Source organism: Mustela lutreola, chromosome 10 (genome assembly GCF_030435805.1).
Source record: "Mustela lutreola isolate mMusLut2 chromosome 10, mMusLut2.pri, whole genome shotgun sequence".
Classification (NCBI taxonomy): Eukaryota; Metazoa; Chordata; class Mammalia; order Carnivora; family Mustelidae; genus Mustela; species Mustela lutreola.
In genome coordinates, this window is record NC_081299.1 from 27,606,535 (window position 1) to 27,623,566 (window position 17,032).

A 17,032-nucleotide genomic window follows, 5' to 3' on the forward strand; every position below is an offset into this window, starting at 1 on the left:
GTTAACAATTCCAACCATCTAACCTCTCAGTCCCTCCTGCTGCAGTTTCGGTCCCTTTCTCCTCCTCCTCCAGCAACCACGCCCTCCATGAATCAGCTTCTTGCACCAGCAGATGAGCCCTTTAAAGGGATTGCATCAGGCGGGTGACTCACGGAGGCCCTCTGAGAGCCTGGCTTCCCTCCTCTGGCATCCAGAAGCAGCTAGAAGGGCTCAGTAGCAGTGGCACCAACGACCGTGGCCCCAATCCTTTGTCTCGGAGGTGTGAGGCAGTGTGCTGGCCACATGTGACTGTCTAACTCCCGGGTGTCTTTCCGGCGGTTTCCTGCGTCACTCTGTATCCATGTGTGGGCATACATCTCTAAGCCTCTGTGTGCTGCTGGGTTTTCCTAGGGGCGTGTGGCCAGGTGCTTCCCTGTATGTGCATTTGTGTCATCTCCACACAAGCAGTACCAGGACATGAGAGTCGGTGTGAGTCTGGCCTCCTCTGTGTCCATCTTTTTGTCTCTCGGAACACCTGGTGCCCACTGGGCTGACAGGACTAAGTGACAACAGTAATCAAAACAGCTCCTTGCTGTTGTGTCACATGCTGTGTTAAGCACTTTAGAGGCATCAGGGTTGGGAGTCTGTTTACAGAAGCAGCAGCAGCTAGAGCTCTGAGAGGGGAAGTAACCTCTCCCAAGACATACAGCTAATAACGACAGGGGTTGTGATTCGAACCAAGTCTGACAAATTCCAGAAAGACTAGATTTGAGTCCTTGCTGCGTCTCTCACAAGCTGAGTGACTCTGTGTGGGTTCCCTGACCTTACCATTCTGTTAGAGTAGGGATCACACTTCATGGGATCACTGAGAGGACTGGGTGAGGATGGAAACATCTTCTCGCAGGACCTGGCCAGTAAAAGTGCTCACGCTCACTTCAGTAAAGTTGGGGACTGAAAGTCAGGCACAAAGGAGCCAGGCCACAGCCCCCAGCTTCTGTCTCTGACAAAGGGAAAAGCCTAGGAATTCCGGAAGCCCTGACTCTGCCAGGAATGAGTTTTGGGTTTTCCAGAGCTCTAATTATCAGCTAGATGAGTCACTTGGAGCTGACACCACCATCCCCAACCCCCAGAGACTTTCAGTTGCCTCACAATATAGCATTTTAACAAAGAAGAGGAGGAGGAAGAAAAAAGAAGGGAGAAGAGGTAATGAATAAAAACGAAAGGTGCCAGCCAGAGGAAATGAGAAATTGTCGTCAGGACACCAACATGAGGAGACTGGCTGCACCACTCACACACTCACACACGCTCCTGCTGCCTGCTGGCTCTCCAACTTTGGGCACACCAGCAGACGGTACTGCCATAACAAAGTGACGCCTGTCACAACAGCGAAGATGCTTGCTTGATGAGGTATAGGCAGATCTGCCTGTCACAGAAGGAGAGGAAGAAACCTTCACCCCTGAGGAGCTTCCTCAGGCTTCTGTGACCCAGCACACCCTGCATACTGCTGGCTTCTGGCTTCTTCTTGTGGCCAAGTCCCAAGCCCTGGGTATGGCAGAGTTTCGAGTGCCAGCCCCACACCCCGGTGGGGGCCACCACGGAGATGAGCAGACGCACGGCTTCTTTTTGCCATCGGTGTGATGTCAGGAGTGCTGGGAAGCAGAACGGTGCAGTAGTTAAGATCATGGAGCTGGAGTCCTACAGACTTGAGTTCAAATCCTCACTATGTTATTCCCTGGCTCTTTGATTGTGAGATCCTGAGCAAGTCACTTAACCTCTTTGGGCCTGGTGGTGCATGGGTAACATGAGGCTATTAAGATATACCTCCCAGTTGTTGTTGTGATGAAAGGAGATGATTTTTCCATCCCGTGAAGATTTATGGTGCGCCTGCTATGTACAGAGCACTGAGATGCTGGGGACCCCGGGAGACCAAAAAGACTATGGCTCTGCCCTCCCACCGCCCCTGGCACAGGTCTGGGCCCGCAGTTGGAAGTCAGCAAATTGTAGCTGTTTGTGACAACTATCTTGGCATTCAGCCATTAACTTCACCATGGGGCCTGGGAAGAGCCCTCCTCCTTCCCTTTCACTCTGAAGAAACTGGGCCTCAGTTTCCTCAGCTATAAAATGACAGAGTTGGAATGGATCAGTGGTTCCTGATCCTCTTGCTGTCAAAGCTTCTGTCAGAATTTTCCCTCCACACAAGCCTCATATTCAGTAAGATTTTGTCTCTCGGGGCGCCTGGGTGGCTCAGTGGGTTAAAGCCTCTGCCTTCGGCTTAGGTCATGATCCCAGGGTCCTGGGATTGAGCCCCGCATCGGGCTCTCTGCTCAGCAGGGAGCCTGCTTCCCTCTCTCTATGCCTGCCTCTCGTCTACTTGTGATCTCTGTCAAATAAATAAATAAATAATCTTAAAAAAAAAAAAAGATTTTGTCTCTCATACAACCTACATCAAGTCATTTCTTCCCTTTTATTGATTATAAGCCTCACTTTACAGATGCTGGGACATGTGACTGGGGGAGCAAGCTAGGGTGACCGCCGCTCTGTTTAATTTCAGCCCAAAACAGAGAGCACACCAGCTTGGTCACCCTTCACATACTATGTGCTGTTTCTCTGGGTCCTTTCTGGAACGTTGACAGGAGCTCAAGGGACCCACTTTGCCCTGGGGCGGGGGGCCCTTCAGCTGGGGATGCCAGATTGGAACTCAGGGTGCTAGATGTTCTCCTTCACATCCCATCCAGCTGAGATCCGGGGGGTTGGGGGGGCAAGGAGCTCCATCACTTGGGTGGCCCCCAGGGAGATGTGAACTTCCGGCTGTATGTCCAGCCTGGCAGTCCCCTCCTCCAAATGACAGAGACCCCCTGCACTCTTCTCTACAGGAGGGCAGGGCAAGATGGGGACCCACCAGGCCACCTGGGCAATGAGAATTTCTGGGGGCTCAGTCATCCACTGGGCCTCCCCATGTTGGTGTATACTCAGGCTTGAACAAAGGCCACGGCAGTGAGCAGCAAAACACCAAATCCAATAGGGCGATAACACTTGGAAAGATGTTTTTCATCTTTTCCTTGCTGTCCCTTCCTTCCCCTCTGCAGAGAGTTAGGTTACTCTGCCTTCGTGACTTCAGGAAACAAATGATACAACAGAATGCAGAGCTCATTTTTAGCTTCTGAATTCCAAAAGCTTAGCCTTCGGGGGGAGGAATGGAAAGAATTTCTGTGCACGTACAAATTTGGAAAACTGTGTAGCAAGGGGGATCTGGGAGACTGAGACTTGGTGGGGGTAGTGGGTTGGTCCCTGAGACTAGACCAGCTTCTCCTTAGCCTGGGAGCTGGAGGGTCAGCCGGGTGTCCAGGCCTGGGGAGCATCAAGATCTGAGCTCTTTTCCTGGGCGAGTGAGTGCTAGGCAGTAACAAAACCCTCCAAAGAAACAGCTGTGTGCTGCATTCGGGCAAACAGGGCCTAAATAAGCCAAGAGCCTAAGAATTTCCTGGGCCTAATATGGCCTGGGAAAAGTAGAATAAAAATCTGGATGCCAAGAGAGGTGTATGGGTTACTCCTGAAAGGGTCTGTGTGTCACGGAGGAGTGACTGGGTGGCAGCCTGAGTGGGCTGATCACAAAAGGCCAGAAGGAAATGAGGACATCTTGGCGATGCTAGTGTGATGGGATGAGCACCAGATCAGACCGCCTTTCCCACGATGCCATCTACAAGGGAAATGTGCTAGAATTCAACCCGTTCCAAGGAAAGGGAGAACTTTGAACCAGCGGCATTGAGTTTCTGCTACTCTGGCTGAATGGGGTGAAGTAGGAATTCTGCTGAGTTAGGAAAAATTCAAGTTCACTGGCACTGGAACCAGCTACACTCCTCATGCACAAGGCCTGGTATCATTTGCCCCATTCCTGTCCCCTTCTCTAGCCTCACTTGTCTCTCTCCCCTCTGATGGTCACAGTGGCCCTCGTTACTGCCCCCCACCTCCTGGGTTCCCACAGCAGGATCTTTGCACTGGCAGTTTTTTCTGCCTTCCCTTGGTCTTTAAACAGCAGACTCCTTGGTTTACATTTCACTTCTTCAGGCTACACTTGCCAAAATAAAACCACCTCTGGGTTCTCTCTCAAGTACCTCATTTATTTCCTTCATGACATCTGTAAGAATTTTTACTTAATTGTCAGTCTTCCCCTCTGAAATGTCAGCTTTCCAGGGGAAGGACCCTGTCCATCCTGACGTTCCTTCAGTAGCTGGCATTGTAAGCAGAGACAGCTTAGTGGAATGCATGATGGGTAGCCATTGGGGAAATCTGGCTCATTATGGCCTGATGGGCACTAGGCTCTCCTGGCCCCCAATACTTCTGGGGCCCCTGACAGTTTTTCCCAGTAATCCAGGACCAGATGCCAACCTATCCCTGGAGTTTGAAGACTTAGCTGTGCTCTACCCCAAGGGTTCAGCAGGAGTGTGTCTCAGCAGGTCTGTCTCCCCTCCTGCTCTATCCTTCCAGTGCCTCACATGTGGATGACAGTGGGCCTGCGGGGTCTGGCGCATGATGCTTCTGGAAGGAGGATGTGTGCTTCGGTCTCAGCAGTCTGAGCTAGCCTGCTAGCTTCCCTCCCCGGCCTGGGGGAGGCTGCGGAAGTCGCTGGCACACCCTTTAATAGAACTGGACCTCTCGTTCATCTCCAGGCCAAACTCCCAGCATAAGTCCTCTTCACCTTGGAAACGTCTGCAACGGAGGTTGCTCTGGGACTCCCCCCGCATTCGTCACTCCAGACAGGGTGGCCCTCCTCGCTTACTTCAAGCGCAGGGACATCTCCACAGTGAGGACCTCCCTTCTGTGCTTGCCTTCTGGTTTCTCAGAGCAGTGGTGTCGCTCCCCTTAACTGGGGCTGTCAGAGGGGCCTAGAAACTCAAGAGTTGTCTTGTCCCTGCTAGAACCCTCTGTTCTCTCCTGAAGGCAAAGGTCAAGTTTCAGGGACTTCTGCGACCTGTAGGCGATGAAATAAACAGTATTCAAAAGAGTCATGGCGCGCGCACGCGTGTGTGTGTGTGTGTGTGTGTTGATGCAGATTCCTGGGTTCTGGATTCTGGTTCACATCTGGGGAAGGGGGAGCCAGCAAAGCGGCTTTTCCAGAAACATCCCAGTTGGTTCTGATGAGGTTGCTCAAGGACCACACTTTGACAAAGATTGGGAGGGGAGGCGACCGGATGCCCCGGGCTGCTACTGCCCAAGTGAACACATTCGTCTCAAGTCCCCCTGGAGAAATGAAAGCATTTGAAGGTCAAACGCCCCTGCCTTATTCAAGACTCGGGTGTAGCGGTCCTCAGGCTGGATTTCAGCCCGAGTTCTTGGTTCTTGACCCCCTCCTCCACCGGACAGGAAGCCCCACTCTGGAAGGGACCAAATCTTATTCGACAGTGTGTGCTCAGAAGGCCCACCTTGTATCGGCTCTCTGGATGTTTGATGAGGACACAGCTGCTTTGGCTAAGATCATCGCTTGCCCGTGGCAGGGCTAGTATGCTGCATGGCAGCCATGGCAAAGACTTGGCTTCTGCCCCCGAGAGCCCCTTCTTCCTGAGGACCCCAAAACTTCTCAGAATCAGAGCCTGATTTCTTCCTGTTCGATAAGCTCCCACACTCGAGGGGAGGGCCCAGGATTACCTCAACCTCTCTACCTCAGGAAAGAGCAAGGAGACGAACAGCCTCTTCAACAGGGAATCTGACCAGAAAAGCTGCTTTTCATCAGGCCAAACTGAAGCACTCACCTATAATTCTCAAACTTTGCTGCTTAGTAGTATTGCCTGAGAATTTTTTTTTTTTTAAGATTTTTATTTGAGACAGAAAGAGAAAGAGAGAGGAACAGGAGGGAGCAGCAGAGGGAGAGGGAAAAGCAGATTCCCCTCTGAACAGGGAGCCTGATGAGGGACTTGATCCTAGGATCCTGGAATCATGACCTGAGCTGAAGCAGAGGCTTAAAGACTGGACCACTCAGGTGCCTCTCACCTGAGAAACTTAAAAAGAATCCCAGTGTCCAGACTATACCCCCACACCAATTAAATCTGAATAGCTAATGTGGTTCGACGGATTCCAGTGTGCTCCCAAGTTTAAGTCCACTATCTACCACGTTGGACCCACACGGAGCCCAGCACACATCAAGGAAAGCACGAGGCATGGACTTGTTTATATCCAAGTTTTATGAGAAAGCAAACACAACTGTGAGAAACCTGAACACTCAGGGGTGGCTGAGTCTGAGTACGCTCCAAAACCTGCACCGGGAGAGGGCCAAGGACGACTTGACAGAGGCCCGCAATCCGTACATCAGATCCCGGTGTAAATGATCAAGGCCACAGAGAGATAAGCAGAATCCCAGCGTGAGTCTGAAAGGCAGCTGTGACGGGGGTGTCTGTCTGAGCGACCCCGGTCTCTGGGCCGGCCCTGCTCTCTTCCTGGGCTCTAGGCAGGGAGGGGAGCAGGCGGGGTTGGCTCAGTAGAACTCTGGAGGAACCTGAATGAGGACAGGGGCTAGCTGAAGAGAAGGCTCATTTGTACTTTTTGGAGGGGAACTCCCGGCGGCCTTGGCCCTTGCTGCCGAAGTTGCGCACACGGTGGATGACCTGCAGCTGTTGCTCGATGGTGGCCGTGATGTTCACGTCATCAGGGATGTGGACGTAGCGGACGTTGCGGCCGGTCACGAAGAGGTCATCCAGCTCGACCTGATGTCCCCAGCGGTCTGTGTAGGTGACGTTGGCTAGGCGGATGTTCATGAAAGCATCGACATTGTCTATGCGGCCGCGGGCCACGCTCTCATCCCGCAGGTCCACGGTGGTCACCTGGCCCTGGAGGCCCTGCAGCAGGATGATGAGGCTGTTCTCGGAGATGGTCCGCTCCTTCACCGAGTGGCTCACCGCCATGCTTCCATGCCCAGAGCTGCTGGCTGTGGGAGCAGGAGCACACAGACGGGAGCTGTGGCAGGCTTGGGGGCTACAACTGCGAGCTCCCCTCCACCAGGCTCTGGCACAGATCTCTCCAAGTCAGCCTGGCCAGGCTCCCCAATCTCTGTGTCTGTGGAACACCCTTTGGGCCAGGTGATTGCACACGTCTCACACTTGCACATGTCTCACAGAACCCTTCCACTACCAGGCAAGCCAACAATTACTTCTACTCATCTTGTAAATAAAGAAATATGAGCAAGAGATGGGACGTGACTTGCCCAAGGTTACACAGCTGATGCCTGGAGGTGCTGGGATTCAAATCTATCACTGCCTGACTCCTGATCCCACATTGCTGCATGTTCAATCACCTGGTGGGTTTTTCCTGGCTGCCACCGCCCAAAAGGTCTGATTCATTCAGTCAGGGGTGGGGCCTAAGGTGTAGTTTACAACCTTGCTACTCAAAGTGTGATCTGTGGACCAGCACTAGCAGCATCACCTAGGAGCTTGCTACGCATGCAGAATCCTGGGGGGCCTAGGCAGCTCAGCTGCTTAAGCGGCTGCCGTTGGCTCAGGTCAGGACCCAGGGTCTTGGGATCAAGTCCCACATCGGGCTCCTTGCTCAGAGCAGAGTCTGCTTCCTCCTCTCCCTCTGCCCCTCCTCTTGCTTGTGCTCTCTCGCTCTCTTTCTCTTAAATAAAAAATAAATAAAATCTTTAAAAAAAAAGGAATGCAAAATCCCTGATCTCTCCCCAGACTGAAAGAATCTGAACTTTACCATGATCCCTACATCAATCACTCGTAGTTCTCACATGTTGGTGTGGTGTCTCGGAATTACCTGAGGACTCGTTAAACTGCAGAATGTTGGGCTCCCCTCTAGATTTCAAACTTAGTAGGTCCAAGGTGGTGCCGAATAATGGTAATTTCTAACATGTTCTCAGTTAACACTGATGTTGCTGGAATGGGGCCCATGCTCCCAGAATGACTGGTCTACACCATGCAGCCACCATGGAAGAAGAAATTTTGGTAAAGTGGAAAACAACAACAACAACAAAAACCCCCCCCGACATGGCAGCATATAAAGCACACAGGTTTTGAAGGCAGAGAAAAGTAGGTTGGAATCCTCACTCCACCCACAAACCCTGTAAACCTAGGACAGTTAGTTACTTAATGTCTCTGAACCTGTTTCCACATCTATTAAACCAGAGGCTAAACGAGGCTAACCGAATCTCCCCACACGGAATGTCCTTTGCTTTCATCACGTCCTGATGCTATATGAATGTAACTCTGTCTTATCTAGTCCCTCCTTTCAGACTCTCAGTGTAAGGTGGTGGAACTTTCCTCCCCGAGACCTCACTCAACCCCGACCCCAGGCTGTGCAGAGCTGGCGTTAAGTGTGGCAACCCAGACCACACCACCGACGGGGGCGTCCAGCCGGAGGAGTGTAAAGACCCCACCCAGGCTTCACCAGAATGCCACTCCGGCGACAGTAAGGACTGCCCGGGGTGGGGGTGGGGGTGGGGTTGGGGGTTGCCCGGCGGGGATGGGGGGACGCCAAAGGGGCAGTCCCGGGCTCTAGGACGGGCTCTGCCACTTCCTAGGTGAGCGACCTCGGGCAAGCCGCTTAGCTTCTTCAAGCTTGTCAGCCCAGCGGGAAAATGGGGATGGTGACGACCCTTTACTCACGGAGCAGTGGGGGTGGGCGTGGGGAGATGGGCTCTACTCGGCAAATCGGGAAGGAAGCGCTTCCCCGGCTCGCCGCCGCTCTCCGGAGTTCCGGGCGCCCCCGAGCTCCGCCCCAGGCTCCGGGACCCACAGCACCGGACTTCTTCCGCTTCCCGGCCCGCCTCGTCGCCCAAACTAGCGGGCGCCTCGCGTGGCCGCTTCCCTCCCGCGGCGGTACCGAGAAGCCATGGCAACAGCCGGGCCGCTCTGTCCTACCGGTGCATAGAGAGCGCGGCCGACGTATGCTTGCGCCACGGCGGACGCGCCCGGAACTACAACCCCCAGAATGCCTCGCGAGCGCCACGCTCGCGCTCGGGCGTTTCCGGGCCTGCGTCTTGGGGTGTCTTCGTCACTGGAGCCATTCATTCTTTAAACAAATACTCATTGAGCCTCCTCCGTGCGTCAGGCCGCCTCCCAGGCTCTGGAACACACAGCGGTGACCAAGGAGATGATCGGCTCCCTGACCTGGCGATCCATAAATCTGCTTGGGGCGGGCTTCCGTACGAAAGCTAACAAGAAAATGATAAAAGTCCTTCAGAGAATTAAAATAGGGTGATGTGATAGTGGCCGGGTGGCTTTTTATTGGATGATCAGGGATGTCCTGAGACGGTGACTTCTGAGCTGAGATCAATGACATAAAGCCAATTTGTGAAAACTAGGAGAGGAGCACCGCGATTAGAAGGAACTGTTTGTGCAAAGGACCTGGTGGAAATGTGCTCGCCAGTTTGGGAAAACGGAGAAGCCAGTAAGACAGGACAGTGGTATGCCAAGAGGTGGGAGAGGAAGCAAGAGCCAGAGTACTTATGGCTTTGTAAGCCAAGGTAAGGGATTTGGATTTCTGGTTAGGCGTGCAGGCTCTGGAGGCAGTGCCTAGCTTCAAATCTGCTGCCTGCTAACTGACTGTCCACAAGTGAATCATCCTCTTTGTGCCCAGGTTTCCTCAGGTATTACTAGAAATGCAATGATAGGCTATGGGGAGGGGGGGCAGGGGGTGATGTGATCTGATTTACATTTTTCAAAGGTTCCTCTATAGCCATGGTAAAAGCTTCAATTTCCCTGTCAGAAAACAAACAAACAAACAAACAAGGTAGTGTCTATCTCAGAGAATGGACCTTCATTCATAGGTGAAAGCACCTGGCTCCATAGGAGTTAGGCTTGTTTCATTCCTTCACTCTCTTTGATTTCCAGCTCCCCCAGGAGGCTTCCCCTTTCGCCAAAGATCACAGTTCGTCTATTCTCATTCTAAAAGTAGAATCTGCCTTTGTCCTCCATGCCAGCTACTCTTGTTTTCCTACCTTTCACACTTGAAGTTCTTGAGGAGGCCTCTATACCTGTGGTTCTCCGAGGGTAGTCCTTTTCCCAACTTCTCGACCATTCTCCTCCTTAGTGTTTTTTTTTTTTTTTTTCCTCCCTCGTCCCCGCCGCGGGGCATTGTATCATTTGGTTTGTTTCTTCTCCATCTCTCTCCTTTTTTAAACCTCACTCTCCTGCTGCCTAATATATGTGCTTTCTCTGGGGCTGTATTCCCAGCCTCCCTCTCTAATTGGTCATGTCTATACATGCTGCCTACTACTATGTCCTGAGTCTCTTGCCTAGCACACCAGCCCAGACTGCTCTGCAGAACTCCGTTTTCCAACTGTCTGATGGTTATTCCCACATGTCTTAGTAGTACTTGAAAGTCAGCATGTCTACAAGACAGATTTATGTCCTTCCCAAATTGGTTGTTGCCCTGAATTTTTCTACTTCTGTGGTTGCTACCACCATTTTTCAGCTACTCAAATTAGGCACCTAGAATAAGCAGGATAAGTTTGATCATTTCTTGATTCCCTGCCCCTATCAGTCACTGAGCCCTGCAAATTCTTGGAATAAGGGTCTCCCTTTACTTGCCTTTTCATTTTGACTTTTGCCAACCCAGTTGAGGCCTTCTTTCTCTCATTTGATTCATAATAAAAACCATCTTACTGGTCCACTCATGAATGGATTCAAAATACAGTTATGATCTCATAATTTACCTGCTAAGAAAACTTTTGATTCACAAGCAGAAAAGATTCCAGGGCTGACACTGATCTGATTCCAACTCATGTTCCAGCTGGATCTCTTTCAGGTTCTCTACTCAAGCCCTCCAAGCAGTGTTTCTTAAAGTGTGGTATGGGAACAAGTTGCTTTCATGGAAGGCTTTGTTTCACAGAATCAGAAGCGGAGCTCGGAAATCTTAACATCCAATAATGCGCACTAAAATTTGAGATCCGATGTCCTCCTCTCTAGGTAGACGTAGCCACTCAGCAACTCAGACAAGCCCTCCACTCCTGCCTCTGCCTTTGTTATCCTGCTGCATCTGCCTTAGATCCCCTCTTGTTTATCCTTGGCTGTTAAGTCCAATCTCTCCTTCGAAGCCTGGCTTAGTTGCTGTACCTTTCTGAAGCGATTACCCACCTTATAGTAATTACCCACTTTGGGAGCGATGTCTCTCCCCTAACCCCTGTCACATGTTGCTTGCTCTATGTATGTTTCTCATATGCAGATTCACCATACTTATTTATGTGAATCTTATTTCCTCCCCAGCTAGTCTCCTGGGTGCTGAGACAGAGAAGGCCTTAGGAGGCCCAAATGCTTCACACTACAAACCAGTTATAGGAGGAACACTGGTTATGAATGTGGTGAGGTGACAGGGATCTGAATAAAGATGGTGTCATGGGAATGGAAAGAAGGGCTGAATGTTCGAGACTGAAACAAGTTAATCCGAGTCTTTGAAGGCTGATTAGATCTGGAGTGTAGGTGGGAAGAGGAGGAACCAATGATTAACAGAGTCTTTTTTTTTTTTTTTTAAAGATTTAAAGATTTATTTATTGGGGTGCCTGGGTTACTCGGTTAAGTGTCTTGCCTTCAGCTCAGGTCATGATCTCTGGGGTTCTGGGATCAAGCGCCATGTCAGCCTCCCTGCTCAGCAGGGAGTCTGCTTTTCCTTCTGCCTCTTCCCTCTGCTTGTGCTTTCTCTTTCTCTCAAAGAAATGGATAAAAGATTTATTTATTTGAGGGACAGAGAGAGAGTGGACGTGTCTGGGGGAGGAGCAGAGGGAGAGGGAGAGGGAGAGAGATAATCTCAAGCAGACTCCTTCCCTGTTGAGCATGGAGCCCAAGGCAGGGCTTGATCACAGGACCCTGAGATCATGACCTGAGCCAAAATCAAGAGTTGGATGCTTAACTGAGTGAGCCACCCAGGCGCCCCTAAAGAAATTTTTTTAAAGTTTATTTATTTTTTTGGTAATCTCTATACCCAATTTGGGGCTTGAACTCACAACCCCCAGGTCAAGAGTTGCATGCTCTTCTGACTGAGCCAGCCAGGAGTCCCTCAGTGATTTAAATTGTAATGCTGGTTATCTTGAGAAATGGTGGGATGACCCTGTAGGGGCTATCTCATTTTTTGGCTGCTCAGCCAATTAAATTCCTTTCCTCACATTTGGAGGAATCTGACATTCTATGCATTTCTGTGGGAAGTGGGGTTCTGCTTCCTACTACAGATAATTTAAGGGCCAGAAATTGTCTCTGATCCTTGTTGGCTATGGCATGGGCTTGCGACCTAAGCCAGCAGGGACTGTTCAGGTCCTGTGTCTGTGCCTGTACCATCCTAGGCCTGTTGCTAAAGCTGCTGCTGGCACTGGAGTCCCCTGCCCTTCCTTGGCTCCTGGTGCCCTTCCTTGGCTCCTGGCCATTCTCTCACGCTTCTCTGGTCTTCCTGACAACTGTGAGTTGCCTAAAGCCCTTTAAGTAGATTCCTTGTCTAGTTAAGTAGCCGGAATTGGTTTCAGTTTTTTGCAGCCAAACACCTAGCCTAGTGCTGGGTCCACTTGAACTGCCTTCATTTCAGGAGACTTGAATGTCTCTATTCCCTTTAGATGAGCTGGTATGGTTTAGTTTCTTTTTCTTTTTTTAAGATTATTTATTTATTTGACAGCCAGAGATCGCCAAGTAGGCAGACAGGTAGGCAGAGAGACAGAGGAGGAAGCAGGCTCTCTGCTGAGCAGAGAGCCTGATGTGGGGCTCCATCCCAGGACCCTGGGATCATGACCTGAGCCGAAGGCAGAGGCTTTAACCCACTGAGCCACCCAGATGCCCCTCTAGTTCAGTTTCTAATTGTCAGAGGATCACAGAATCCCGAGAGGGCAATACCCAGGTCCCCTGCTCCAAGTCAGCACCCGGTGCCAAACCCCTCAACAGTCCCTTGCTCCCAGGCGTCTGAGTCCAGTGTTAGGATTTTTGGTAACTTCTACATTGTTTCTAGTTCCTTTCTATGGAAAACTATCCTATTCTGTATTACATTTAAAGATTTATTTATAGGGGTGCCTGGGTGGCTCAGTGGGTTAAAGCCTCTGCCTTCTGCTCAGGTCATGACCTCAGGGTCCTGGGATTGAGCCCCGCATAGGCTCTCTCCTTGGCGGGGAGCCTGCTCCACTGCCCACCCACCCCGGCCCCGCCTCCCTCTCTGCCTGCTTGTGATCTCTATCTGTCAAATAAATAAAATCTTCAAAAAAAAAAGATTTATTAAAAAAATATAGATTTATTTATTTTAGAGAGAGACCGAGAGCACACGCTGGAGCTGGGGTAGGGGCAGAGGGAGAGAGGAAGCAGACTCCCTGCTGAGCATGGAGCCCCACTCAGGGCTCTCAGTGTCATGACCCTGAGATCCTGACCTGAACCAAAACCAGGAGTCAGGCGCTCAACCGACTAAGCCACCCAGGCACCCCTCTATTATATTTAATTTTAGAAGTTTCTTCAGCCTTTTGAAAGCAAGGTAAATGTACCAAATAAGTAAAAATGACATCAGTGTTGGACACTGCGTTATGAAGTGGTGTGAAAGGTCTCAGGGAAAGTGAGCCTGCCGTGCCGGCGGGGAGAGGGGTCACAGAGATGTCCGAGTTAATAGTTGAAAATAACAGCCTTTTGGAAAGAAAGTGATGTCAACACTTTCGGGTGCTGCAGGGCACAGGAGAGCCTGTGTCCGGAGGAGCAGGGTGAGGAGGGAGAGGAGAGGAAGAGTGAGGACTGGGGAGAGAAGCAGGGAGTGAAATAGGGGCCATCTGGCAATTGACAGAGCCTTTTTTTTTTTTTTTTTTTAAGATTTTATTTATTTGAGAGAGAGAGAGAGAGAGAGAAAAGCCAGGGGGGCAGGAGTGGAGGGAGAGGGAACAGCAACACCCTGCTGAGAGCGCAGCTCACCCCAGGGCTCAGTCCCAGGACCCCTGAATCAGGACTGGAGCTGAAGGCAGATGCTCAACCGACTGGGCCACCGACATGCTCCTGACCTGGCCATTTTGACAGACTTTTAAAAACGGCTACAGCAACATCTGTACCATGCAGAGCAATCCTCAGTCAGAAGGCACTGAGGGAGAAAGGGGAAGTGTGGTCAGAAAGTAGGATGTGAGCCACTGTGGCCAAAGGGCAGAGAGTTTTAGGAAGAAAATGGGAGTTTAGAAGGGCCACAAAGACTTCCAGAGGTCCAGGGGAGTGGGGAAGAGAGCAGGCCATTGCATGAGGCGGAGTCGGGGAATTCAGGGCTGGAGGAGAAGGGAGAAGGATCTGTGTGGTGACAGGAGCTGGAGGAGGGGGCGGGGGAGGCAGCTGGGAAGCCCGAGTGCTGCTGAGGGAACAGCGGAACAAGGACCGCCAGGGAGAAGCCGAGGCCCAAGGGGTGGGTGGGAGCAGCTTGGCTGGGAGTTCAACCTCAGCAGCCCTTCAGATGCAGTCTGACGTGCAGAAAGAAGGCTGGGTGTGACTGAGGGAAGGAAGGGTACAGATACAAGATATGCTGAAGTGGGGAGGAGAGATGAAGGAAAGCACAGGAAGAAGTTGTAACTGAAGCTGGGAGGCTTTTAGGACATCCAGAGACCCGTGTCACAGGTCCTTGGCTGACACCATGACTTCCCCTTTTCAATGCCCAATAAGGCCCCAACATTTCAAAAGGAAGTGAGAGATTTTTATAAAGACAGAGGAGGGCAGTTGACCTGAGCAGATGGGCAGATGTGCGCTTCCGGGGTTAGGTGTCCCGGGCCTGCCCCCAGCTCAGTGGAGCGGCTTCACCATGACCAGTGCAACGGGGGTTTCATGTAGTTTGGGGAACTGACAGAGAAGGTAATGTTATTTTTGTCAGCAGAGTCACCACTGGCCAAAAACAAGTAGTGTGTGTGTGTATGTGTGTGTGTGTGTGTAGTGGGGGGAAGTGTTAAAGAATTCGGAGGAATTTCCGTTGACCCTTGGAGTGCATTTTGACATTCTCATTTGAAAAGGGTGAGTTGAAAAGGCTGAGAATTTACTTCACACTAAGTCACAAAGCTCTGAGGGGAAGATCCAGCTGGGATGGTGTTTCCTTAATCCAAACCCTGGTAAACACTTCCCTTAACTCCCTCTCCTGCCAGCTGTCCAGGAATTTGGCAGCTGAAGAGGAGTTATCCAGGGCATAATACAAAGGGGAGTGAAGGTCAAGTAAAGGTTGTATTAGTTTTCAGATTTTAATTTGGGTCTTTATGATTAGATACTCTGGTAAATATATTTTTTTAAAGTTTGCGTTTCTCTTTTTGTGGTTTCCCACAGCTTAAGTTGGCTTCTGTCCTGGATATAAATCCGTGATCCAGGTGCAAGCGGACAAAGGACTGTGACCCTGTTTACACCTGAGGATCTCTGGGATCTGGTAACCATGCTGGGTGGAAGAAGTGAGTTCACCTTTAAGAATGGCTAGAGGGGCGCCTGGGTGGCTCAGTGGGTTAAGCCGCTGCCTTCGGCTCAGGTCATGATCTCAGGGTCCTGGGATCAAGCCCTGCATCGGGCTCTCTGCTCAGCAGGGAGCTTGCTTCCTCCTCTCTCTCTGCCTGCCTCTCTGCCTACTTGTGATCCGTCTGTCAAATAAATAAATAAAAATCTTAAAAAAAAAAAAAAAAAAGAATGGCTAGCTACATGGGGTGCCTGGGTGGCTCAGTCAGTTGGGCGTCTGCCTTCCGCTCAGGTCATGACCCTAGAGTCCTAGGTTTAAGCCCCATATTGGACTCCCTGCTCAGCGAGGAGCCTCTTTCTCCCTCTCCCGCTTCCCCTGCTTCTGTTCTTTCTCTCTGTCAAGTAAATAAATAGAATCTTTAAAAAAAAAATAAAGGAATTGCTAGATACATATGTGGACTAGATGGGGGGGGCTTTAGTCTTCGAACTGAGAGCTAAATACACCCTTCCCCCTTTTCTTTCTCCCCTTCACTCTCACTTTTTACATCTTTCTTCCGGGAACCATCAAAGAACTTTCATTCAGAAGAGTTTTCTAGGGGCACCTGGGTGGCTCAATGGGTTAAGGCCTCTGCCTTCAGCTCGGGTCATGATCTCAGGGTCCTGGGATCGAGCCCCGCGTCAGGCTCTCTGCTCAGCGGGGAGCCTGCTTCCCTTCCTCTCTCTCTGCCTGCCTCTCTGCCTATTTGTGATCTCTGTCAAATTAATAAATAAAATCTTAAAAAAAAAAAAAAAGACCTTTCTAGAAAGTTGCTGTCCATAATCTAGGGCATGCCAACACTATATGTACAGGAATGGAAGAGTATGAAACTCAGCTGAAAAGAGGGTAGTCCCAGGAGAGCTGAGAGAGAGCAGACCTACCCCCAGTGGAGTTGGGTATAAGTTCCTAGTTCTCAGCTCCCACCTGGGGCAGGGCCTAGCAATCTGTGCACTCAACACTGTATCTGGGCAAGCCAGCTTTATGCCAGCGAACGAGTTCTTTCTCTTTCTTCCAGCTAAGGGAACCGATGCTTAGTGAGAATGACTGCCCAAGAGGCCATGGTGAATTTGGGGCAGGGCTGGGGCCAGAGCCCAGTGTCCTGACTCTGACGATGGCACACCTTCCCCCGAAGTGCACTGGGCACTGTGGTGGGACACCCTTGTACCCAGGGGCTAGTTTCAAACGAACACTGATGTGATGTTAGTACCCAGTCAGTACCCAGTGCACGTTTGTGCCAGAGCAATCCCTGGCTTCCATTTTCTTTGCATCCTCCTGCCTCCTTTCTTTGATTGCCCTCAACCACCATGCAGGTAAACTTGTTTTTCTCAATATCTATGCAAGTCTAGAGACATGAAAGCCAGAGGTTGCCTCATCACAAGGCTGCCCTACCAGAGATCTGTATCTTGTTTATTTACTGAGGGAACAGACACGTTTGAAATCATCCGCATGGCTCTGGGAGAGGTAAAGGGAGGAGGCTGCTTCTCGGCAGCTGGTGGCCCACCTCCAAGGCCCTAGGACAGGCTTGGAGCAGGCGGTGAAGTCTGGGTTTGTAGCTCAGAACAGGATAGACCCTTTCCTTTCCTCTGTCACCATTTCAGGCCATGCCAACTGGTGGCCAGATTGCTTAAAAGAGACTAAGACAGAGGGTACTTTGTAAACTGTAACAAGCAGCTTACAC

At 50.9% G+C, this 17,032-nt stretch overlaps 1 protein-coding gene across 1 annotated transcript; it reads right to left on the bottom strand.

Moving 5' to 3' along the window:
* Nucleotides 1-6,137: 6,137 nt before the first annotated feature.
* Nucleotides 6,138-8,878, bottom strand: LSM10 (LSM10, U7 small nuclear RNA associated). The gene is made up of 2 exons (XM_059135366.1): nucleotides 8,577-8,878; nucleotides 6,138-6,895 (listed from the first exon to the last, which is right to left on the bottom strand). The coding sequence occupies exon 2, from the start codon at nucleotides 6,870-6,872 to the stop codon at nucleotides 6,501-6,503; it is 372 nt and encodes a 123-aa protein (XP_058991349.1). The 5' UTR covers nucleotides 6,873-6,895; nucleotides 8,577-8,878; the 3' UTR covers nucleotides 6,138-6,500.
* Between the last annotated feature and the right edge of the window lie 8,154 nt (nucleotides 8,879-17,032).